The 25,290-nt window shown below is 35.2% G+C and overlaps 1 protein-coding gene across 3 annotated transcripts in view; it reads left to right on the top strand.

The window, feature by feature from the left end:
• The first annotated feature begins 21 nt into the window (after positions 1-21).
• The window catches only part of PARG (poly(ADP-ribose) glycohydrolase), a 115,233-nt gene continuing 89,964 nt past the window's right edge, over positions 22-25,290 (top strand). Inside the window, exons 1-7 of one of the 3 annotated variants that reach the window (XM_016140947.2) lie at positions 22-536; positions 5,859-5,925; positions 6,713-7,696; positions 8,603-8,786; positions 12,027-12,149; positions 12,264-12,347; positions 16,828-16,902. In XM_016140947.2, the coding sequence (XP_015996433.2) occupies positions 320-536; positions 5,859-5,925; positions 6,713-7,696; positions 8,603-8,786; positions 12,027-12,149; positions 12,264-12,347; positions 16,828-16,902 (1,734 nt within the window). In that variant the 5' untranslated portion in view covers positions 22-319. The remainder of the gene's footprint in view (positions 537-5,858; positions 5,926-6,712; positions 7,697-8,602; positions 8,787-12,026; positions 12,150-12,263; positions 12,348-16,827; positions 16,903-25,290) is intronic. The other 2 variants (XM_036223548.1, XM_016140948.2) reach the window with 2 other exon arrangements.

Raw genomic sequence — 25,290 nt, forward strand, 5'->3', positions numbered from 1 at the left:
ACTTCCACTTTGCGACAGTGTACGGCCCCGGAAGCCGGAAGCGCCTGACGGCAGCTTTCCGGTGGTGGGAAAGTGAACCAAGCCAGAATCGGAGCGGCGCGTCGTGAGGCTGGCGGGATACCTGTGCAAGAGGGAAGGCAGTCGACTGGGTAGGGCCTGGCTCGGGAGAGCGGCGGAGCAGCAACTGCAGAAGCAGGCAGCGGCAAAGAGGGAATGGTGCCTGGAGGCGCCGAGAAGGAGGCGCGGTCCGCCCCTCAGGGTTAGTGAATGAGGCTCTCCGCCCGGGCCGGCCCGGGGACTGTTCGCTGCGGGTCCCAGCATGAGTGCAGGCCCCGGCTGTGAGCCCTGCGCCAAACGACCTCGCTGGGGTGCCTCTGCAACTTCTCCGCCGGCCGCCTCAGACGCCCCGAGCTTCCCCAGCAGGCAGAGACGCGTTCTCCATCCCAAGGACGCTCCGGTGCAGTTCAGGGTCCCACCCTCGTCAGGCTGCGTCCCGGGGCGGGCGGGACCGCACAGAGGCAGCACCACCTCGCTTGGTACGTGGGGAAATAAAGGTCTTTGTCCTTCGTCTCGGCCCAAACCTCTTTTTGATCTTTGAGAACCCAGGGACTCCAGTTGCCTTCTGGTCTAGTGTGCACCAGTATAAGGTCCCCTTGCTGAGCCACCAAGGCTATCGGGGGGAATGGGAACTTATTTTTCCCGTTGCGATTGATGGCGTGAGAAACCCTGATGAGCAATCACTCACGGGAAGGAAAATGGCAGGAAATTCCACCTGTTTGCTTTCCTTGGGTTTGACTGAGAAATTATCGTAGCCATTAACATAAGTTTGTGTATGTGAAGCTTCAGCCTCTTGATCGAAAGCCAGATAAAAAGAAAGTCACAATTTCCTCAGTTCAGATTCCAGGTCCCTGGGTGCAAAGCTGTTAGTCTTCTCTGGCATTATACTTGACTCGCATACAGTGTTGAACGAGAATAACTTGACCTGTTTTCATACCCTAAACTTATCAGGAGAGGTAGACAATTACAGAAGCCAATATAAAGGGTGACGGACGTATTGATAGATGAGGGACAGACAGATCATCATGGTGGGAGTCGGGAGTACCTAATCTAGTGGGATCAAAGATAATCTAGAAGATGAGATGCTTAGTCTGAGGACTGAAGAATGATGAGTTAACTAGATGAAGAGGAAGTAAGGAAGAGCAGCCGATGCATATTGTCAAGAGAGATAAGGGACTGAGAGGTAGGCAAAGATCAGATCATGTGGGGACATGTAGGCAGTGCTTAGGGTTTTGAACTTCAAGGGCAATGAAAAGCTATTAAAGGATTTTCTGTAAGGGGGTGGCTTGATCAAATATATATATCTTTATCATTTTTTCAGGGGGAGGGGCCGAAGGTCCCTGTGACTGGTATGTGAAAATAGAGAATGGATTGAAAGTGAACAGAAGTGCAGGCCCAAGACTTCTTAAGGAGTTAGTCTAGGTGGGAGATAAAGATGGTTTATACTTGGCTGTGGCCAGTAGGGAGAGGGAGAAGTGGTTGGAGTCAGGAGAGAATGAGGTATGTGGGTTTGTACAGCATAAAAAGTTTTTCTGTGCTGTAAATATAGATTTGAGAGTTCTTGGTATAAATGTAATTGATGCTATGGAAGTAGATTAGATCATGTAAAGCATGTAGAGTAAATAAAGGCAACCTAAGTAAGAACAGAAACTTTAGGAGCACTACCATTTAAAAGAAGACTGAAGAGAAGCAGCCAGAGAAGTAGAAGGAAAGCCTGGCTTTAGAGAATAGGCTGGACAAAGGTCAGGCAGTCCTCAAGTGAATGAATAGTGCACTAAGTTCTCTCAGGACTTAGAGGCAGTGGGGAGCAGACTTAAATTAAGTATTGAAGGATGAGCAGAATTTGTTGTATAAATCAAAGAAAGAACAGATTATATGGGAAGAGAGAATAGCATGTGTAAAAGGTGGTAGGACTGGAGCACAGAATGACAGTGACAAATGTGGCAGAGAAGGAAGACAAGAGCTTACTATAGACAAGTGCCATTTCAAGGCGTTTGGACTTTATTCTTTTGTTAATGGGGGAACCACTAAAAAGCTTTTATGAAGGGTTATACCATTTGGTTAATATTTTAGAAAAGATGGCTTAGGCAATGGCCTTTGGACTTTTCTGACTACAACCCAGTTTAGATTTCACCTGGTACACAGAGTAAGAAAAATATGTAAACTGGTAAATATGCCATATTTATAAGAAATGTTTCATGAAATAGTACCCTTACTATGTATGATACATTTTTATGTTGTCTGAATTATTTCATTAAAAAATGGTCATTTGTATTTTGTAAATCACTGGGTTAGAGAAAGTCAAGACTGTAGACAAGGTGACCAGTTGCAAGAAACAAGTGCAGTTGTCCAATAAGTGATGTACCTGTTCTTTTAATGTTAGTGTTGTTTTGAAGATGGAGAGTAGGAGGTGGTTTTAAGATTTGGGTTGTAGATTTCAGAGGACTTGAAGGAGAGTGGAGGGGAGAGGGAAATAAAGATGACCTCTAGGTATCATGTCTGAATTCTGTGATGGGCTAATTTGTCATCCATTAACTTTTATTCACATATAAAGGAGGAGGAGTTAGTTGCAGATGATGGTTGGGCAGTCAGTCTTCATGGGTTGTATCTTCTGATTTTCTGCAGAAAGATTTTCTACACAAGAGGAATCAGATCAATACTTGAGCTGTAGTTTATGTAAATATTTTCAGTGTACCTGGCACAGGACACCAATTAATACAATGTTCAAAGTCTAAATTTGTGTCATAAACTTGTTTCAAATTTTGGAATTTTTTAAGGACCTTGGTATTTAAAATGTTTATATATAGTCAGTTTATATATAGGAGAAGTAGATGAGATAGGGAAGTGGATATTTATTCAGTATCCTTAAATTTTGTATTATTCATCTGCCTCGGATTATTTCTCATATTGATTGAAATCTGCAAACCTGCATGTAGGCAGAACTCAGCATGCTATTCACATTCTGATGGGAAATGGTTTATTTAGTTGCATTGCTACTCGAGCTCCCCTTTTCTGCCTGTTAAAACTGCCTAGAGTTTCTCTCCCCATGCCAGAGATGATCCAAGTGTATTGGTGAATGGGGGACTAGAGCTAGCTTGTCCCCTATCTCCTGTTATTCTTTCAGTCTCGATGCTGTCAAAAGCATCTTCAGACCTCTTTCCTCATCTCAAAAACTTACTGTCCATTGATCTTTGCTCTCACCCCATCCTTCCCATGTCTTATCTTGCTGCTGCTGGAGGAAAGACACTTTTTGTGGAGATGGGATGTTCCTTTGAAATGCGGGTGAATTTTACTGATTTTGTGTGCCTTTTGCTTATATGTATAACACCTAATTGAATGATTTGCTCATTGAAACATGGTGGTTACTGAGTGATGTTACAAATGAAATTATGTGGAAATGGTGCAAAGTCAGAATAAAGTTGGAGAACCGATATCAGTGAAAAAAAGAGATTGGATGAAAGTGTTAGAAGAGAATTCATTTGTTGAGTTTCTCTACATAAGCCTTGGAAGAAGGGATCGTAAACTCATTTTATAGGTGAGAAAATAGAGGCTCAAAGAAATGAAGTACTAGTAAGTGATTGAGCAAAGATCTCAATCTAAGATCTTGTTTGACTCCAGGTCTTTATCTTTTTCATTACCTCCTGTTGCCTCCCTTTTAGTTTCCAGGGATTATTTCTAGTTAAAAGAAGAAAATTCCCAGAAGTCCTGGGGAGCATCATTTTATGCTTACTTCAGGAATAAGAGGGATAAAACTGAAACAGTCCTGTGATTATGTTTCAAAAGAAACCTGTGGAAGCCAGAAGTACTGGTATTGGAAAGAAAACTAGACACACGTTTCTCTGGGTTCCTCAGAAGGACTGAGGAAAGTTTTATTAGTAGGAAATACTGGTTCCTCACCTGTTGCCTTTTCTCCTTCATCCTGTTTCAGGTTTAGGAATGGTAATAGGAAGCTTGAAGCTAGAGAGGGAATACAGGCTCAGTATTAGAACTTCAGGAGAGACTGCTCCTTTAAACTACACTGAAACACTTCATAGTTTTTTATGAAGTGATCTGTATGCAGTCTTTAGGTTCCACAGACTTGTCATTGGAGTACTATGTTTCATGTGTGTTCCCGGAACCTATCTATTGCATACTATTTAATCCTTACATTTATGGAAAAAAGTGTTTTAAATTTTACATTGACTCAAAAAATGAACATTTTTTGGCTCATAGCTGGTTTGTAATTTGAGGATTTTCTATACTTTCTGTATTTGATATAATGAAATTAAATGGAGAAGATGGAACTATAGAAAAAGTCTCAGAATGAAGTGGTTAGTCTTCTCACTGCTTTCTAACTTAAACTACTTTTTTCTCTGAAGCCTGATTTGCTGTAGAAGTGCTAACTTAACAAAATTGCTAAAGTGGTGGTGTTTAACAAGAAATATCAAATATATGTATTTACATTTTTGAGAGAAACTTTTAAGAAAACTAAAAGATTTTTATTAGTAGGAATGTTAGTTTTTTTTGTGGAAGGTACAAATTATGTGGCTCACAATTAGGGTAAATAAGCTGTTGCTTTTCATATATTTGGGACAGCGTCTATTTGCTTATGGTATCGTGTTTGAGGTGACACAGGGAGATGAGAATGAATGAATCTATGACTTAAGGGGCCTAGATTCTTACAGTGCAATTTAGACAGTAGCTGAGAATGTTCAAGATTTTGTGTTTCTTTATACTAAAATATTACATACATTTAATCTATATATAGTACATTGACTTTCAAAAACATGCTTATTTCTAATGCTTATATAAATTGTGGCTCTCATCATGTTGCATCTCCCTCAACTGAGCCATCAGTTCTACTTTTGCTATTGGCTGCTGGTCATTTCTATCTAGTTATCTCTTTGACATCTCATTTCAGTATGTTCAGAATTGACCTAAACATATTTTTCCCGTAAATCCAGTTCTCTTAATCTTTCACATTTCTGTTTAATGTGGTCACCATCCTTCAAGTCTCTCAGGCTTAAAACTAAGTGTCACCTTTAACTTCTATGATTGTGAAGTCTGTAATGACTCTCCTCAACTTTTACTCTCAATTCTCACAAGGATTAGTTTTGGTCCTTAGTCAGTAGTTCTCGAACCTAGTTGATCATCAAAATCACTTTTTGAAAAAAGTGCAGATAGTAGCTCCTCACGCCTCCTCCATCATTATACATGTAGACTCTGATTTAGTAGATCTGAGTGTGGCTCTGGGATTTATTACCAGCCTCCCGATGATTTAGATAGTTTGGGAACCACTGACATAGACCAATAGCTTTCTCTCTGGTTTCTGCAAATGGGCTCTTTCATCTCGGCCCTTCAGATTTGCCCTCCAGGCTACATGTATTGTGCATGACTGGGAACTTTCTAGATTTGAATTCTGGAATTACAGCTCTTATATGACTTTTGATACTTTCTTGTAATCCCAGGAAAGTTACTATTAATTTACATGTCTACAGATAAGGAATCTAAGATACAGAGAAATGATCCCTCACAAAGTCATGTAGGAATCCAGTGGGAGGTCCAGGATTTCTTACTCATTATGTGATACCAACTCTTTTAGAGGCTGGTTACTTTCTACTCTGTGCCAAATGTATTTATATTTATGTTTCTGTATTATCTCCCATTGCTTAAGTGTGGAAAGGAGTGACTAATCTTCATTTAACCCACAGAACCTAGCATAATGTCCTACATGTATATATGCTGCTATAGGTATTTTCTTTTTGAAGGTATGTATGCATATACATTGTTGTTTTGTTTTGTTTTGTGTTTTTTTTTTACAGTTTTCAAACAAAAGACTATTACTAGTTGGATGGACACTAAAGGAATCAAGACAGCTGAATCAGAAAGGTATAGAAATATGCCAATATAGAGAAAATAACATGATAAATGGATATTTTGTTTTGCTTCATGCTGTTTTCTCTCTTTGCTTTTCCATTTTTCTTTATCTACATTTATTCTTTTAGTTTATAAATAATAAATTTTTAGTCTCCTATATGCCAGGGACTCTCCTTTATACTTGAGATACAGAGATGAAGGAGACCTCATCTCTATCTTTAAGATACTTACAGTGTAGTGGTGGTGACAGATACTAAAACACATGATTACAGTAAGTCCTCACTTAAAGTTGTTGATAGGTTCTGTATTCTTAAGTGAAATGACACGTAACGAAACCAGTTTTAATAGGCTAATTGATAATAACCAAGAGTTAGGTTCCTATTGCATCTTATCAATGTTATAACAAAACAACATTGAACGAAATGTTGTTTGAGGACCTGTTGTATTACATAGTGTAGTAAATATAACAGTGAAGGTATAAATAAGGAACAATGGTGATTAGCCTATAGAAAAAGCAATCCACTTTACCTTTGCAGGAAAGACTGCACAGGAAGTGAGTAAATTTAACATTTTACTCTAGCAGGTATTCGCTAGGCATATAGTTGGGGAAAGGGCATTATAGGCATATGTGCAAAGTCATGGAGTCATGAAAGAGAATGCTGTAAGCTAAGGTAATCATAAGTAGTTTAATAATTGCTGTGACATTGTGGAGTGTGGTTGAATATGTGGTTTTACTGAATCATAAGTTCTTTCTCTCGTAAGTTCTACTGTATCATTAGTTCTTTCTGTTTCCTTATAGTTTGCATAGTAAAGAAAACAACAATACAAAAGTAGAATCCGTGATGAGTTCTGTACAAAAAGATAACTTTTATCAACAAAACATGGAAAAATTAGAGAATGTTTCTCAGTTAAGTATTGATAAATCACCGGTTGAAAAAAGTGTACAGTTTTTGAACCAGCATCAGACTTCAGCTATCCGTAAGTGGCAAAATGAAGGGACACATACAGAACAGCTTTTGGAACATGAACATGCAACAGTGACTCTGGTACCAGAACAGTTCAGTAATGCTAACATTGATCAATCACCCAAAAATGATGATCACAGTGACACAGATAGTGAGGAAAGTAGTGATAATAAACAATTTTTTATACCTGTGAAGCTTGCAAATGCAAAGCAGACTGTAGGAGATGAACAGGCTAGAGAAGCCAGAAGCCACCAGAAGTGCAGAAAATCTTGCCATCTTGTGGAAGACTGTGCAAGTTGTCAGCAGGAAAAGATAGACGTGGTACCAGAGAGTCCCTTGTCAGACATTGGCTCTGAGGATGTCAGTACTGGACTGAAAAATGCCAACAAATTGAATAGACAAGAAAGTAGCCTAGGAAATTCTCCTCTGTTTGAGAAAGAAAGTGAACCTGAGTCACCAATGGATGTAGATAATTCCAAAAATAGTTGTCAGGACTCAGAAGCAGATGAAGAGACAAGTTCAGGTTTTGATGAACAGGAAGATAGCAGTTCCTCCCATACAACAAATAAATCTTCAAGGTTCCAAGCAAGAGAAGCTAACACTGAATTGAGGAAACGGTCCTCTGCTAAGGGTGATGAAATTCGATTACATTTCCAATTTGAAGGAGAGAGTCATGCTGGAATGAATGATTTAAATGTCAAACTACCTGGAAGTACTTCTGGCCTGAATGTGGAATGCAGAAATTCCAAGCAACATGGGAAAAAGGATTCTAAAATCACAGATCATTTCATGAGAATGCCAAAAGCAGAGGAAAAAAGGTAATTTTTTTCTGTCAGGAGTATTACCAATAGTGTAATATGTTTTATAATTTTGTAAAGGGGGTTAGCAAATTTATGGTTTACACTGAAGCAAATAAACAGTTGTGTTTCTTGTTAACTATTTATGCTAAATTTAAATCTAGAACTCAAAATTTTAAATTCTAAAAAGGCTAGAAACAGAAAACAAATAAATGCTGTTAATTAGATTTTTAGTTTCATGAATTTCCTTTTGAAATTTATGTAAATTATGAGAACATAAAAATATTTGATTGTTAGTAGCTACTGTCTATTTGGTCATTTTCCTAAGGCATTGTATACTGCATTTTCTTTAATGCTCTGATGGGCAGGCAGATGGTATTACACTCACTTCACAAATGAGGAAACTGAAATTTAGGTTAGAGAATTCACTAAAGTTATATAATTTGGGATTTAAATCTAGGTTTGTTTAATTACAAAAAATTTTAATTACATTTTTGTAATTATCCTATATGGAATCTTTCAAAGCCCACTCTATATAATTTCTGTGATTTTTTTTTCTAGCAAGTATGTCATAGTAACTTCCTTTTATTGAAAATTACTCTCTAGAGTCCTAAGAAGTAGCTGATACTATGAACCATGATTCATTTGGCAGTCCCATATTCTTACATGGTTCTTTTTTCAGAAGGGGATTTACGTATGTTTGGAAATTCCTGCCAGACTATTGAAATTAAGTTCTTGGGTTTTACTATAAGCTATATAAGTTTTGTTTTGTTTTGTTTTGTTTGTTTGTTTTTTTGTAATTATCAAGGGGAGAGAACAAGCTTGACACATTTTAAACAATAACGGTCTGGGTAAGTTTTATATTTGTATCCAAATGAATTTAAACGGTAAGTGGTTTGTGACTAAATACTTTTGTTTTGACCTTAGAAAAGAACAATGTGAAATCAAATATCAAAGAACAGACAGGAAGATTCCTAAATACATTGCGCCTCACCTTTCTCCAGATAAAAAATGGCTGGGAACTCCTATTGAGGAGATGAGAAGAATGCCTAGATGTGGGATCCAGCTGCCTTTTTTGAGACCTTCTGCCAATCACACAGTAACTATTCGGGTAGGTATTACCTGTCACCTGTAAGAAGAGAAGACTTTTAAGTCTTTATTTCTTATAATACTTATTAACGTGAAAAACAGACCAAGGCATAGAAAGTGCTTCCCTTTTCTGCATATATAAAGTACTGAGAAGTCTACAAAATGGAGAAATATGATAGCTTACTTAATGCGGTACTTAACAAATCCATAAGATGAATCATTGTCAGCTGATGAGGAAATTGAATTTGTCTTTATTTTTAGGAAAATTCATTGGATTCTCTTTTTAAAAATATTGACTATATTTATTGAGCACCCACTACATTGTTAGTTATTGGATTGGTTTCTAAAATTCAAAGTTGTATATGGTTCAGTATCCTCAAATCATTCTCCAGTTTAGCCCTCTTTTCTGAGCTTTAGATTCTTCTAGACATCTCCATCACTGTTTCACTGGTGTCTCAAACTTAACATGCCTAAAACCAACCTCATTTTTTTTATTGTGGTTAAATATACATAATATAAAATTTACCATTTTAACTATTTTTAAATGTATGTTTCAGTAGCATTAGTATATTCAGAATGTTATACAACCATTACCAACATCCATTTTCAGAAATTTTTCATCATCCCACACAGAAACTTGGTACCTACTAAACAGTAACTTCCCATTCTTTGCAAGCCTCTGGTAACCTCTTTTATACTTTCTGTTGGTTCTTTTTAAAAATACAACTTTATTGAGGTATGTAAAAGTTACCTATTTTAAGTGCTTAATTCAGTAATATTTAGTGAATTAACCGAGTTAGACAACCATCACCATAATCTAATTTTAGAAGATTTATATCGCACATTGGATAGTTTGGGTCATCTCATTTATTAGTCAATCTCTGTTATAGATTTAAAAAAAAAAAAACCCTTTTATGGTACAGCTTAATCTAGATGTGATCAAATATTTTGAAATACAGAATTCTTTAATGTAATTGGAGGGGGAAGTGACTTTTAGCAGGGTGGTGGGGTTTGAGCTGAGTCAGAAGATGAGCAGAAATTTCTGAGGAAGTGAGTTCTAGACAGATACATAATGTTTATAAGAAAAGGCTGTGTAGTTGAAAAATATTTGTTTTAGGAATGGAAAGCAATTGGTTTGCTAGAGCTTAGAATTTGGGTGGGGAATGGTAAAAGAGGAGACTTGAAAAGTGGATTGGGTTCATATTTTAGAGGGCTTCATGTACCAGGAACTGGACTTGACTCTCTAGGTATCGGATATCATAAAATGTCTGTGCAGACAATAGTTGTGCCATAGCAAGATTAATCAGACTGCTATATGTAAAAAAAAAAAAAAAAATTGAAATACGGATCCATTGGAAACAGGGAAGGGTAATGAAAAACTCAGATAAGAGAGGAAAAGTAAGGAGATGGTAATTATCAAATTGTGCTGCATGGCAGTGTTCAGGAGTTCTTTTGAAATTTGACTCAAGGTTCTTTTCTAAATTCTAATTTTAACTATGAAAAACCTATAATAAAAAGAACTAATAAACAATTTGGAATTGTGTTTGTTAGTTCAAATTTGAAAACTTGAAAATGCCTAAAGCCATATTTTAATCAGTAAATTTATCAAGAGAACTCATTTTTGTGCAGACCACAGAATCAAGGTTCTCTTGCCCCTGTTGTTAAACTGAAGAGCTTCCTTAAACATCAAAATAACAGTTAAAAAAAATACAACTACCATTTGCAACTATGTAGGTGTGTGAGTAGGATTTTTTAAATAATATGTAAGAGATACAAATATAAATTAAATAGTAGCTTTAGTTAGTGTCATTCCTAACTTCCAGTTTCAAATTTTGTACTTAAGATAGTCGCTCTCATTTATTGATGTTAGAATAAGTAAATATTATTATAAAACTTTTCTTTGTAAAAACAGTTTTTTAATTTTAATTTCATGTCAGATTTCTGAAAGAAAAAAGATATGTTATTTTAAGACATTTGAGATAGGGTAATTGTGTCAATAAAAAAGAGAAAATAGGTGATTGCATTATTTTAAGATAAAATTGATAGGACACGGTGAATTCTTAAATTTTGGTGATAAGGGAAAAGGGGGCATTGCAAGTGCATTTAAAATTAAGAAAAAGCTGCATGACTGGCAAGAGGTTAGTGGTGAAGATTTGGAGAAAAGATTGATTGGGTAGATTAGTGATATTGCAACTTTTCCTCTTTTTTTTCCACCACACAAAACCGAGTTAGACAACCATCACCATAATCCAATACCATCCTATACCATCATTATTTAATCTCTGTAATTACTGTTTATTTATTGTTAGATATCAAATGTTATTATTTAATTGTCTGCGATAAAGTTCTGATTCCTGAGACAGCATGGATGAACCTTGAAAACATTCTGCTAAGTGAAGAGGCCAGACACAAATGAGCATGTATTATATTATTCCATTTATGTGAAATGTCCAGAATATACAATATGTAAAACTTTTATGTTTTAAAATATCTCCTTCCTCAAACATTTATTGAATGCTATTATAAATAGAATATGTTTATGTATACATATATGTGTGTATTTGCATATATATACGTAAACAAATAGACATGTAAAAGACACGTCAGGCTCTATCATAAATATTTAGAATACAAAGTAAATATGATTATTATTCTCAAGAAGTTCAGAGTCTTGTGAACTTCGAGTCGGCTCTAGTATAATACTCTAATAAAACAAGAGGGAATAAACTGCTTCTTAAAAAGTTTCCAAAGACTTTAGAGGAAACGAAAATTGGGCCAAATGTTAAAGGTCAGAATAAATGTTTAACCAGATAGTATTTGGGTAAGAGAGGAAGTTAAAAACCAGGAATGTCATTTGGAATCAGTATAGGCAGAGGGGAGCCATGATAGGATTAGAAGTCTGGGAATACTTCAGAAAGATAAGGTTATTCCCTAGTGAACAGAGGAATTTAAGGAGTATGAATGTTCTGGGAGTAGTTGGAGTTAGAGAAAGGGGTAGAAGGCTCTTGGCAGAAATGCAGGCAAGGAATAATGAAGACTAGGTGCCTAGATGAAATGGAAATAGAATGCCCAGGACATGGTGACTTGGAAACTGATTAAATGGAGATAAGGAGTGGAAACAACTGAAGATTTTGGAGATTTCTTGCCTAGGAGCTTGTCTATATTTTACAGCATTTGCTTTGGCCGCTTTATTTGGATTCTTTTGTAGATGATACACCAAGTTTTTATGCACTTACAGTTTTATTGTTAACTTCCATTTCAGGTAGATCTTTTGAGAGCAGGAGAAGTTCCTAAACCTTTTCCAACACATTTTAAAGATTTGTGGGACAACAAGCATGTTAAGATGCCTTGTTCAGAACAAAACTTGTACCCTGTGGAAGATGAGGTAGGAACAAAACTGATGTTCTTTTAGTTTCTGATTTAGTACATTCTTGTTTGACTCCTATTTTATGATGCAAAAGAACTTAGTTTCCTCATTTGTTTTTCTTTTTTCTCAAAGAATGGTGAGCGAACTGCGGGGAGCAGGTGGGAGCTCATTCAGACTGCACTTCTCAACAAATTTACAAGACCCCAAAACCTGAAGGTATGCTATTTTGCTGTTCTTGCCTCTTACATGTAGTTATTAGAGACGGGCCCTGTGTCTCCTCCCTCAAAGACATTTTTCGCTCTTTAGTGGATTTAAGTAATAGCATTATTTATAGGCACCATGATTTCTTCCTGAGGAACTGTAGACATTCTTGGTTTCTAGTCCATAACTAAGAAATGAGTAGAAGTATTGAGAGTTGTAAATGACTTGCCTGGAGCCACACAAAATAATTTGGAGAACTGGGAATAAGACCTTTGTTTCTTGATTCCCCATTCAGTTTCATTTGGTACAGACTTCTCTTTTTTTATGTTTGTTTTACAATTATCATGTTTCTAAAATGTCTTTAAGAATGAATAAGGAAAGAATTATGACTCCAACAATATTTGCCCAAAGGGAAGTTGAATTTCCTAATGATTAAAGTATTCATTAAGCATTTCGTTTTTTATTGCTTTTAATACAGCTTCTAGTAGTTTAGTTATTTATTGACTATATTTTGGCAATAATTTATTTTTTTGATATTTTTAAATATTTCATTTAAGCAACCACTAGATTGTTTTTCTAGTAGCTAAAATATGGGTAAGTATAAGTTTATTTTTGGCACTGTAGTCATGTAAACTTTAAAGTTTTCGTAACTATTAACAATAACATATTTCTGTACTTCTTTGAAAATGGGTTTCATTTTCTTTGAGAGACTTGACTTGCTGTATACAGTTGCTCAGTTTTTGTACTGTTTTTCCATTTATACTTACAAGTTACTCTTAAACTTTCTATACCTTTCTGTAGGTCTTGTTTTCCTTTCCTAACATGAAAAATGTTGATATTATACCATAATATATTTTGAAAATTTCATTCCATAAGGACAGTGTTTCTCAATCTTATTCTCCTTTTAAATGATAGAAAGTCTCAGGATCTGCCAGTTTACTTATTTTTAGTATAATGTTAATTACGTATGTACAAAGATAAAACTAAATATAAACTCTTTATACTTACAGTGTACAGCTGTATCAATTTGACTTTTTTCCATTTTAAGCATTAAAATCATTTGAGCTGTGTTCATTATCACAGTGAGAACAATTTGTAGTCAATGTTCCCTTTTCGCACGGAAGTTTTAAACCACTGATTTGAACCCCAAAATAGCATGCTGAGAAACTTTAAAAACTGCTGTATAAAAAAAATACAAAATTTTTCATTTTGTATTTACTATTTTTCTTTGTAATCACAAACAGTTGGTAGATATTGGTAGTTGCAAAGATGGGACGTCTATGCAGAATGTCAGCTTGCAAGTAAATATGATAGTGACTTTGGTCCAGGTTCTTTAGAATTTGACATTCCTGTACTGCAGTGTGTCTTAGGATGGCTCAATCTTTATCTGTTTAAAGTACCAGCCTTCCTTTATTACTATAGTGTGTTTTTTGGTCTTTGTATTCTAAAACAGTAGTTATAAACTCAAACACAGAAGCAGGACACCCAAGAATACTATCCAGACTACATTTGAGAAACAGTTTTAGGGTCTTTTATGGCCTTATAACAGGATTATTTATAAGAATTTCATTTTTTTTTCTTTAAGCTTAAATGCAGAATAATCATAGTATTCTAAATTACATTGTCTGCTTACCTCTTTAGCAGTTCCTTAGTGCTTCATGATTACTTTAGAAAGGGATAATTGCTTTAATCTGAATTTCTCTTTCTTTTTATTTTATGGTAGAGTAATACATTGAGATTTTCTTCAATCTGCTTATGGTAATTGTTGCTTGCTGAAAGAACACTATGAGAGGGAGGGGGGGAAACATTAAATCCCTCAGATATATAAGTGAAAAAAATTTTTTTGCTGTTTTTATGCATTCGATGTTAATTTAAGAGGGATTAAAGATGTTAAAAAGTTTTTTAAAAGGAGCAATGTCCTCAAAAGATTTACACAGTAATATTTCTATAAATGATATGTCTCATAATATGCAATGAAAGGACTTCTTTGTGCTTTCTCTAATTGTGCTATTATGAATTATGCACTAAAAAACCTCCCTCAGTAGTTATAGCTAAGGGTACAGAGCAGCATCCAGTTTTTCTGATGATAGGAGAGACCTCATAGTAACTTTTGAGACTTGAAGACTGAAGGAAAAGTAAATATTAGGAGTTAATGCTAATTATAAAACCCCATTAAATAATTAGTGTAAATGCTATTTAAAATATTCTTCCTAACCAGTTTTGAAGAATAATTTACATATAAGAAAGTGCATCCTTTTAAAGTATGTAATTTGATAAGCCTTGACATTTGCATATGCCAGTGAAGCTTGTACTACAATCAAGATACAAAACATTCCTGTGAAGCCTCCACTAAGATCAGGATACCTGTCACTGCCAAAGATTACTATTACCCCTTTATAGTTGATTGTTCTTTCTGCACTGGCCCCAGGCAACTGTTGATCAGATTTTTTTTTTTTTTTTTTTTTTACTGTAGACTAGTTTATATTTTACATGAATGGAATCGTATAGTATGTATGGTAGTATGTCTGGCTTCTTTCACTCAGAATAAAGATTTTCGAGATTTGACCACGTTATCCCTTCGTATCAGTCGTTTACTCCAGTATATGCATTATTTGTACATTTATCTGTTGATTGACACTGCTATTCAATACTTTATGTGAGATTCCGAAATTAGTTATAAGTGATTAGAAAAAGAAATCCTTAAAATCTTTTTTTACTAATGGGAAATTTTATATTATGGCCGTGAGAGAAAAGTAAAAGCATTTTTTGCCATGTTATTTTATGGTTGATGCTTTTCCCCCCCCTTTTTGAAGGAACTTGGATATTCCCTAGTTCCAAGTAAATACACATTTTGTTGGCTCATTTTTTAACCTAGATGCTTGGTGATTATTGCTGTCTCATGAGGTATTTATCAGGAAACTCTGGCAGAGTGTTAATTTTTTGAAATTTTTTTAATGATAAGGAAATTTGGAAGCTTCCCCCACCCTTTAATTCCCGCCTCCCCCCCTCCTCACTTCCACTCCTGACCCGTGGATGTTGCCATTTCTCCTTAAGAACTGGATCTCTGAAGGCAGGACATCTCCTCCCACATGCTTCTAGTGTGCACCTGGGGCCTGGCTCATGCCAGGTATGGTCTGTGGCTCTACCTGGGGTGCAAACCCAAGACCTTCTGTGTGCAAAGCAGATGTGCTAACCATTACATTATGGAGCCACCCCCTGGAAGATTTATAGTGATAATCTAACAGTATTTTTCAGATTTAATATACCTTCACAAAAAATTTGAGGGTGTGTATTACAACTATTACCAATTGTTTATAAATTCTGTATATTTATTACATTATAAAATAAAATAGAAATTTAAAGGATGCGATAAAATATACTTGTAACTAATAGTTCTTTCTGCATAACTAATGGATTGTCTTATGCATACCCCACTGTTTAAAAAAAATCAACTGATTAAATTTTAAAGATCTTACTGGCTTTCTTCAATGATTCATGAACTTGGGCAGCATCCATCTAGCAGAGAGCTCTGAAGAGCTGTACAAAATAAAGACTTTAATTAAGAAGAAGGGAGTGGGAACAAGCAAGTTATACTATCAAAAGGTGGATTGGTTGTGGCAAGGCCACTTTCCTTTAGGAGATGGCTAAGGTCTAGCAGGCAGATTACCTCACTAGTGCTGACCAGGTGATTTCTGATTGATTGGTTTAAGAGTCTATAGCTGGGAAAACTAAAACTAATCAAATCCTATTTGGGTAACATGGAATTTAGCAAAGTGACTCCATTTTGGTCCTGTTGTCTTGTTTTTGACACTGATAAACAGATATAAAGTACTCTTATTCTGACAGTTAAATGTTACACCAGTAGATGGTGTACTATTTTGACTTTTCATTCTATGTAAATTTGTAGTTTATGTGAACTGCTGAGGGAAGATAACCATTAATATGTAGCTTATAAAAATAGCTGATATAAAGGCATAAAGACCATTTTATGCTTTATGGCAGTGTGCCTCAATTTTATTTTCATTATTGCCTTCTCCACTAGGAAGCCTTTTTGGATATTTCCTAATTTACTATCCCCATGAAATTTTAATACTACAAATATACTGTATATCTGTATATGTGTGTGTGTGTGTGTATTTGTATATATAATGTAACCCTTTTGATGGTCAGAAGTCATAATACTTAATTATTTTTATCCCCAAGATCCAACTTTTTTGTCCATTTAGAGTGTATCACCTCTGTTTAGAATGCATGAGATAATTATGATGTTATTTCTCCTATTACTTGACCTTTCTAATCTCATTTTTCTTAAGTGAATAATAAATTAGTGTGTGTTCTATTCGTTCATAGCTACTGATGTGGAGTAGTTAATTGTAAGAGGAAATTTGTCCAGCATGAAGAAATTTACTGGAAGTAGTTCATAAAAGAGACAGTCTATTCATAGATAATTTATTTGACTATATCATGAGGTTTTTTGTTTATGCTTTTTCCATAGGATGCTATTCTAAAATACAATGTGGCATATTCTAAGAAATGGGACTTTACAGCTTTGGTTGATTTCTGGGATAAGGTAAAAGTATGCTTATTTCTTTAACTATGAAAATAATATGACAACTCTGTAACAGAGTTGAAAAGAAAAATACCCATAATTCAGTCACAATAATGCAATTATTGTCTTTTATTTTTGTGAAAAATATTTTCTGTTACATGTATGTTTTAGGAGCTAATTTTAAATTTTGCTTTATTCTCTCATAATATGCATTTTCTGTTATAGTGTTATATCATTATCAACATTAATGCTGCATGATATTTTACAACTAGATTTTGAGAATTTTACATTCCTATTTTCTCAGACATCTAGGTCGCATCCAGTTTTACTCAGTTATCAATTATACTGTAGTAAAATCTTTACATATATGTGTGTATACACACACCACACACACACACAGTCATGAGTCACTTAATAACCAGGATAAATTCTGAGAAATGCATCATTAGGTATTTCATTGTTGTATGGGGTGCATTTCCAAAAACCTAGATGGGATAGCCTACTGCACACCTAGGCTATATGGAATAACTTGTTGCTCCTGGGCTACAGCCTGTACAGCATGTTACTGTGTAAAACAATATGAGATTAAATCAAGCACAAGAGAAAATGAAGCACTCGAGATATGGTAACATGAGATGTATGAGGCGGCTGCTGGTGTAACAGGGAATCTATTTTATAGCAAACTTAAAAAGTAGAAAGAGTATACTCAAATAATGATAAAAAGTATAATATAGTAAATACATAAACCAGTTGTTTATTATCAAGTGTTATATAGTGTACATAATTGTATGTGCTATACTTTTATATAACTGGCAGTGTAGTAGACTCGATTATAAGCACGTGAATAATATGCTGAGCTATGGCTGTGATGTCACTAGACTGTAAAAACTTTTTGCTTCCGTTATATTATAATGTGGTGCGTGACTATATGTTTTCCCAAAATCGATATTGTTCTTTAGGTGACATCCAGAAATTGGATGACTAGGTCAAACAAAGGGCACAAAATTTTATGGCTTTGGATATATGCTATAAAATAATTTTCCACAGGAGACTGTAGCAATTTAGCACGCCATCAGCAGTGGGTAAGAATATAACTTTCATAATACTGTTAGAGGAATGGGCATCATCTATTTTGAAAAAATACAATATACCTTTTTTTTTTTTTTTTTTTTTTTTTTTTTTTTTTTTTACATTTTCTTTTGACATAATGGTAGTTCACAAGAAAAGTTGCAAAGAAATGTACAGGGAGGTCCCATGCACACTTCAATTCTCCCTTCCCGATATTGATCCCTTAAATGAGTGTAATACAATATCAAACCAGAAAATTGACATCAGAGCTTATTTAGATTTTACCAGTTATACCTGTACTTATTTGTGTGTGCACTTATGTAACGTAGCTTCATGTAACCACCACTACAAACAAGATACAGAAGTGTTCCGTCACCACAGAGCTTGCTGGTATGGCTCATTATAGCCACACCAACATCCTCCTAATTTCTGGCAATTCCTAATCTGTTCTCCATCTCTATAATTTTATTTTGAAAGGTTATACTATGTAACCTTTTAAAATTGCCTTTCTCGCTCATAATTCCCTTAAATCCACCAATAGTTTGTTCCTTTTTATTGCCGAGTAGTATTCTGTGTTATAGATATATCATAATTTGTTTAACCATAGACACATGTCAGGACATTTGGATTGTTTCCAGTTTTTGGCTGTTACAGCAAATCTGTGTACTGTCATGTTCAAGGTTTTGCATGAACATTAGTTTTTATTTCTCTAGGATAAATGCCTAAGAGTACTATTGTTGAATTGTTTGATGAGTGTGGTTTAGTTATAGAAGAAATTGGTAGTATACTTCCCCCCCTTAAAAAAATATACTTTTATATAAAACCTATTTTTAAAAATTTGTACAATCCTTTTCTTACATTATTTTTAGTCATTTATATTATATATACTTCATTTACTAATAATAGAAACTAATTTTTGAAATGGAAACATTTTGAATTGAAATTTTTTTCAATATTACATAATTTTGATTTACCTGATAGAGAATAATTATTGAATTTTGCACATGTCCTATATTTTTTATATTGGGGCCTTTCCCTCTCTGGCATTTTTTCCAGATAAAAACTGAGGAAAATAAAAGAATTATTATTATTCCTATGGTAGATATGTGTTTGTGAATTATAGATGGACTTTCTTGGCCAGAAATATAATTTGTCTCTGGCAGGGCAGTGTAACCCCATCAGTGTTCTTTCTACTATTGCCTGCAATCATAGTGTGTTGTCCCTCTGCATACACCTTCCTCTTGTACTTGCCTTCTCATTCTGTAATAAGAGACTGATATGCCCCCTTCTTCCTCTTTTTTTATTGAAATTCTGTCTTCCCAGATTCACATTTTCCCTCCAAAACAAGGTGTCACCTTTGTTTGAATTTCCATGGCAAATTCTAAAATATATCTTATGACACTTTCTCACTTTGCCTTGTTTTATTCTTGATGAAATGTGGACATTCTCCAGTACCTTATTAACAGTTTTGTGAGACAAAGACCGTCTTTCTTAGCTTTGTGTTTCCTGTAGCACCAGTAAAATGCCTTACATTTAGCGAGTACTTTGTGAGTAGTTAAGGACTGAATTTCACAGGAGCTCAGGTAATAGCATATTGGTTTTCAGGGTTACTAAGGTCAGAAGAATATTATTTAGAATTAATGGTTCATGTTAATAAAACTTGTTATGTTTCTCATTCCTGCCCCTGCACACAATACACCTAAATATAACATACTCTTTCTTCTCTGAGCATTTTTAGTTAGTGACATTTCAGTGTTCTTATTGGTTAATTTCCTGTGAGATTACTGTACTTGAGATTTGTCTATTCTCTAGGACTGCTAGTGGTGATTTAAAAGAAAGTGGTTGATTAATTACACTGTCAGGAATCAGACATTAAGATTATTGTGAATCTTTATAATTACTTCCTGTTAACTTGGAAGAGCCTGAAAATGTGAAAATGCCATTACAGTAGTATAAATAACACCACCACCCCCTTTTTTCCATAAATGCTCTGATTATGTCACAAAGTGTGTGTGAGGCAGCATGATGCACAGCAGTGGCACTCAGATTTATCATGTATCTGAATCTTGTGGAGGGCATGTTAAAACACAGATTGCTACTCACCAGTCTCTCTGAGTTTCTGATTCCGTAGGTCTGGGGTAGGACTTTGCATCTCTAATGCATTTCTAGGTGATGCTTCTGCTGCTGGTTCATGTACTACACTTTGAGAACCACTGGTGGAGAAAAGAGCATAGTATTAGAAATGAGAATCATGAGTTCTTAGTCTCAACTCTGTGTAGCCTTGGACAAATCACATGAATTCATTTAGTTTCCTCATTTGTTAAAAGGACAAAATAACCACTTTATTCACCTAAATGGCATGTTTTAAGGATTCTGCTAACATATTGGAAATCACTTTTTTGGCTTTATTGAAATATAATAGACAATTAGTTGCTTGTGTTTACATTCTACAATTCAATGAGTTTTTTTTTTCACTTATTGTTGGCATACAATAATATACCAGTTTCATATGTATAGCATAGTGATCAGAGATCCACATAAATTGCAAAGTAATTACCCCACTAAATCTAGTACCCCTTTGCCCCCTTACATATTTATTACAACATCGTTAATTGTCTTCCCCATATTATATTCTACATCTCCATGTCTATTCTGCAACTATCCATTTGTATCTTTTAATCCCTTGTCTTTTTTTTTTGTGGTCCCCAACCCCTTCTCCCATCTAAGAGCCCTCTAATTATTCTTTGTATATATGAATTTATTTCCACTTTCGTTATTGTTGTTGATTTTGTTCTTTAGAGTCCCCATGTACATGAAATCATGCGATATTTGTCTTTATCCGACCCATTTCATTCAGGCAGTACTTAGTATGTCTATCAAGGCAATATGTTTTTCCATCCCCTTCCTTTTAGTCTGTGTGTGTCTTTTAATCTGAAGCAAGTCTCTTGTAAGCAGTGTATGTAGGGGTCTTGTTTTCTTATTCATTCAGCCACTCTATCTTTTGGTTGGAGAACTTAATTCTTTTCCATTTGAGGTACTTGTTGATAGCAATGTAGTTATTACCATTCTTTATTTCTGTTTTTGATACATGTTTTTTCTTCTTAAAGAAGTTCCTCCAAAATTTCCTGTAATACTGGCTTGATGGTGATAAATTCCATTAGCTTAATTTTATCTGGGAAGCTCTTTATCTGTCCTTCGACTCAAAATGATAGCTTTGCTGGATAAAGTATTCTTGGTTGTAGACCCTGGGTTTTTATCATGTCGAATATTTTGTGCCAAGCCCTTCTGTCCTGCATAGTTTCTTTCAAGAAAGCAGCTACCATTCTTATGGGTGCTTCCTTATAGGTAGACTAACTGTTTTTCTCTTGCCGCTTTTAAGATTCTCTTTTTGTAGTTAACCTTTGGCATTTGAATTATGACTTGTCTTGGCGTGGGCCTCTTTGGATTCCTGGTTTTTGGAACTCTGAGCTTCCTAGGGTTGTATGTCTATTTCCTTTACCAGGTGAGGGAAGTTTTCCATCATTGTTTCTTCAAATATATATTCAACATCTTGTTCTCCTTCAATTACCCCTATGACATGGATATTTTTATATTTAGTAGTGTCCTATAGGCTTGTTAAATTATTATTATAGTCTTGGCTTCTTTTTTCTTGACATTCCGATTGATTATCCTTGGCTTTCCCATCCTCTATATAGGTCATTTGATCCTCTTCTTTATTTACTTCGTTTATTCCTTTGTTTATTCCATTTAATATATTTCTCATCTCAGAGAATGTGTTCTTCATTTCTGACTGGTTCCCTTTTATAATTTCCATTTCCATTATTATGTTTTTTATCTCTTTGTTGAAGTTCTCACTGAATTCATCTACCCTTCTCATAAGTTCACTGAGCATCTTTATTCGAACTCCGCATCTGTTAGATTGCTTGACTCCATTGTTTCCGGATCTCTCTCATATGGTTTCTGTTTGTCTTCCCAGTCTGGCTGCCTTTCTGTGTCTTTCTATATACTAAGCAAAGTTCCTAAGTCTCCTGGTCTCATTAGTGTGGATTTGTGAAGTAGGTGTTCAGTGGCACAGTCCTGAGAAGGGCTCTGCTAGAAGCCAAATTTGACTGAAGCCTCTGTTAAGATTCAGCAAGCAATTCACAGATGTTGTGCTTATAGTTGGCTCAAAAGGCCACATCAGAAACTGAGGCCAGCTGCCTCCATTGTGAGTCTAGGTGCTGCTCAGCAAGGAGCACCTGACTCTCTGAGGATATATCTAGATGTGGCTTGGGTGGGGCCGTGAGTTGGGGGAGGCAGGGTTTCAGGGACTCCTCTGGGCGAAGCGACATCTGTTACCCAGTGTGATTACTTCACTGCTCTGGTGGCGCTTTGTCCTTGCACTGGGAAGGGGGAGGGCTCAACAGGGAACAATGGATACTGCCCGTACTTTTGTGCAGAGCAAGTCTCCTCTCAGCCCTCATTCCAGCAACTCGGTGTCCCCCTGTAAGTCTGTGGTGTCCCCTGTGTGGAGCCAAACCTGCACTGGTGCTCAGCGAGCAGGTCCGACACTGTGAAAGTCCACTTATGGACATGGCCCCTTTATTAGGCATCTGTAGCTGCCGGCTGCTGCCTCCATAGCCTCTGTCCCACTCAGCTGCTTGTGAACAGGCCGCCTTGCCTTCTGCCGTTGCAGGGTGATTTCTTAGATTTCTCTCTAGTTGTATGGTTTGTTCATCTAGGTCCCAGGTGATTTTTCCTTGCTGTTTCCTCCTTGTTTCCATCACAACTTTGATTTGGTCGTCAGAGGGATGAACAGAGCCTCTATCTATGCCATTTTTTTAATCCCTTCTGGATATCACTTTTAAAATTCAGGCATGATAAATACGTTGTTACTGTCTTACCTCTAAAAACAGTTTGTTTTGCCACTTGAAAAGGTTTTTTATCATTAACATATTTGAATTACAGAAAACTTGAAAAATGCAAAAAAAGGAAGACAGAAATTGCCCATGATTTTGCTACTCTGGAACATTCTTTAACATTAAAAAAATGTAATTCTATCCACATGTACACATTGAATGTGGATTTTTAATAATGTCATTATTTTACAATAAAAATCTTGGTGCTTGAATCTTTTGTATCATTGATTATTTCCTGAGAATAGATTCCTAGGAATATAATTATTGGATCAAAAGATGTATTGGTTTTGAAGCCTTTGATACATACTGCCAATTTGCCTTCCTAGAAAGCTGTGCTGGTCTTCTGTTCTCACCAGCAGTGTGTGAATCCTACATCACCATGCTCTCCTCAGTACATTTACTTTCAAAGTGTATGAATACATAAAGCACTCTGTACAGTACCTTCTGCAGAGTAAGGGCTTAATATATTTGATAAGTTTGTTGCTTAGGAAAGTATACCAAATATATTCAAGCCTCTTGGAAAAGCAAATTTTGTTTAGAAAAAAGTAATTTTCCAGTTACTGTGTAGTATCAGTGTGAGGTAAAAGAATTCTGCAATTTAAATGCCATTAGTTCTCAACTTAGAATAGATAATTTTACTAATAAAACCTGGGGTTAATAATATAAATTTGAAATTTGAAATTACTCGATTTAAAAGTTTGAGATTATTTTTCTCCTGGGTATATCTTCTATATGCTATGTTTTTTTCACAGACCTAAAGAAACATGTTCAGTTACTTTTGAAGAGAGAAAAAAGGAAATGTCATTTATTGAGGACATATGTGTACCAAAAGGAATATATTATTGAATTTAATCCTCAAATACTTTTGTGAAATTTAGGTAGAACATTCAATTGAAAAAGGAAATAGATTTAGAGAGGTTAAATAACGTGCTCAGTGTTAAACAGGTGAATCTAGAGTTGAGCTCATTCAGTTCCAGCACAAAAGAGGTGACCTATAACTATTCATTGAATACATAAAGGACTATTAGACTCCAGACCCTATGTTATTTTTGTTATAATGATGTTTATCCCTTAAAGAACACTGAACACCCTTAGATATAAGGCATTGTACTGTGAAAGATATGAATTTATCAACAGTTCTGAGCATAAGACTGTTGATAAATTCATATCTTTCACAGTACATGATTGTGATAATAAGGCAGAGTGGAAGAAATGTTTTTATAGTCTAGTGAGTTGTGGAAAGGCAAAAGAGTTTTATTTTGGATCACAGGACAAATGTTATAGAGGACATGGGATTTGGATGATAGAGGAGAAATAATGAAAGGAAATATACAATATATATCAATATATAATATATCAATATGTCATATCTTTTTATTGCTGAGTAATATACCCATTGTGTGAATACACCACATATTATTTATCCATTCATCAGTTAACGGACATTTGAGTTGTTTGCACTATTCAGATAGTAACAATGCTGCTGCTATGAACTTTCATGTGCAGGTTTTTGTGTGGGCATATGTTTTCAATTCTCTTGGGTATATATACCTAGGAATTACTGGATTACGTAGTAATTATTTAATATTCTAAGGAGCAGCCAAACTGTCTTCCAGAGTGGCTGCATCATTTTACAGTCCTACCAGCAATGCACAAGAGTTCTAGTTTATCCACATCCTCACTTGTTAATGTGTGTCCTTTTAATTTTAACCATTCTAGTTTTTGTGCAGTAGTATTGCATTGTGGTTTGAATTGCATTTCTCTAAAGACTAATGATGTTTAACATCTTTCCATGTGCTTTTGGCCATTTGTATCTTCTTTTGAGAAATATCCATTCATGTACTTTGTCTTTTTTAAAAATTGGGTTGTTTTTCTTTTTATTATTGAGTTGTAAGTGTTCTTTTTATGTTCTGGATGTAAGTTCCTTCTCAGAAATAGGATGTCCAGATATTTTCTTTCATTTTGTGAATTGTCCTCTTATTTTCTTGATGATGTGCTTTGAAGCAAAAAAGTTTTTAATTTTGATGAAGTCTAATTTATCTATTTTTTTGTTTTGTTTTTGTTTTTGGTGTCATATTCAAGAACCTAATCCAGGGTCTCAAAGATTTACTTCTATGTTTTCTTCTAAGAATTTTATGGTTTTAGTTATTTATACTTAGGTTTATGACCCATTTTAAGTTAATTTTATATGTGGTGTAAATTAGGGATCCAACTTTATTTATTTATTTTATGTGACTAGCCTTTTCGTGTTTGTTTTCATATATGGTATGGGGTAGAGGTCCAAATTCATTATTTTGCATGTGGATCTCTGGTTATCCCAGCACCATTTGTTGAAAAGACTTTTATATCCCTCTTGAATTGTCTTGGCACCATTTCAAAACCCAATTGACCATAAACTTCAGGGTTTATTTCTGGCCTCTTCATTCTGTGCCATTGATATATG

Source organism: Rousettus aegyptiacus, unplaced genomic scaffold, assembly GCF_014176215.1.
Source record: "Rousettus aegyptiacus isolate mRouAeg1 unplaced genomic scaffold, mRouAeg1.p scaffold_m13_p_6, whole genome shotgun sequence".
Lineage (NCBI taxonomy): Eukaryota > Metazoa > Chordata > Mammalia > Chiroptera > Pteropodidae > Rousettus > Rousettus aegyptiacus.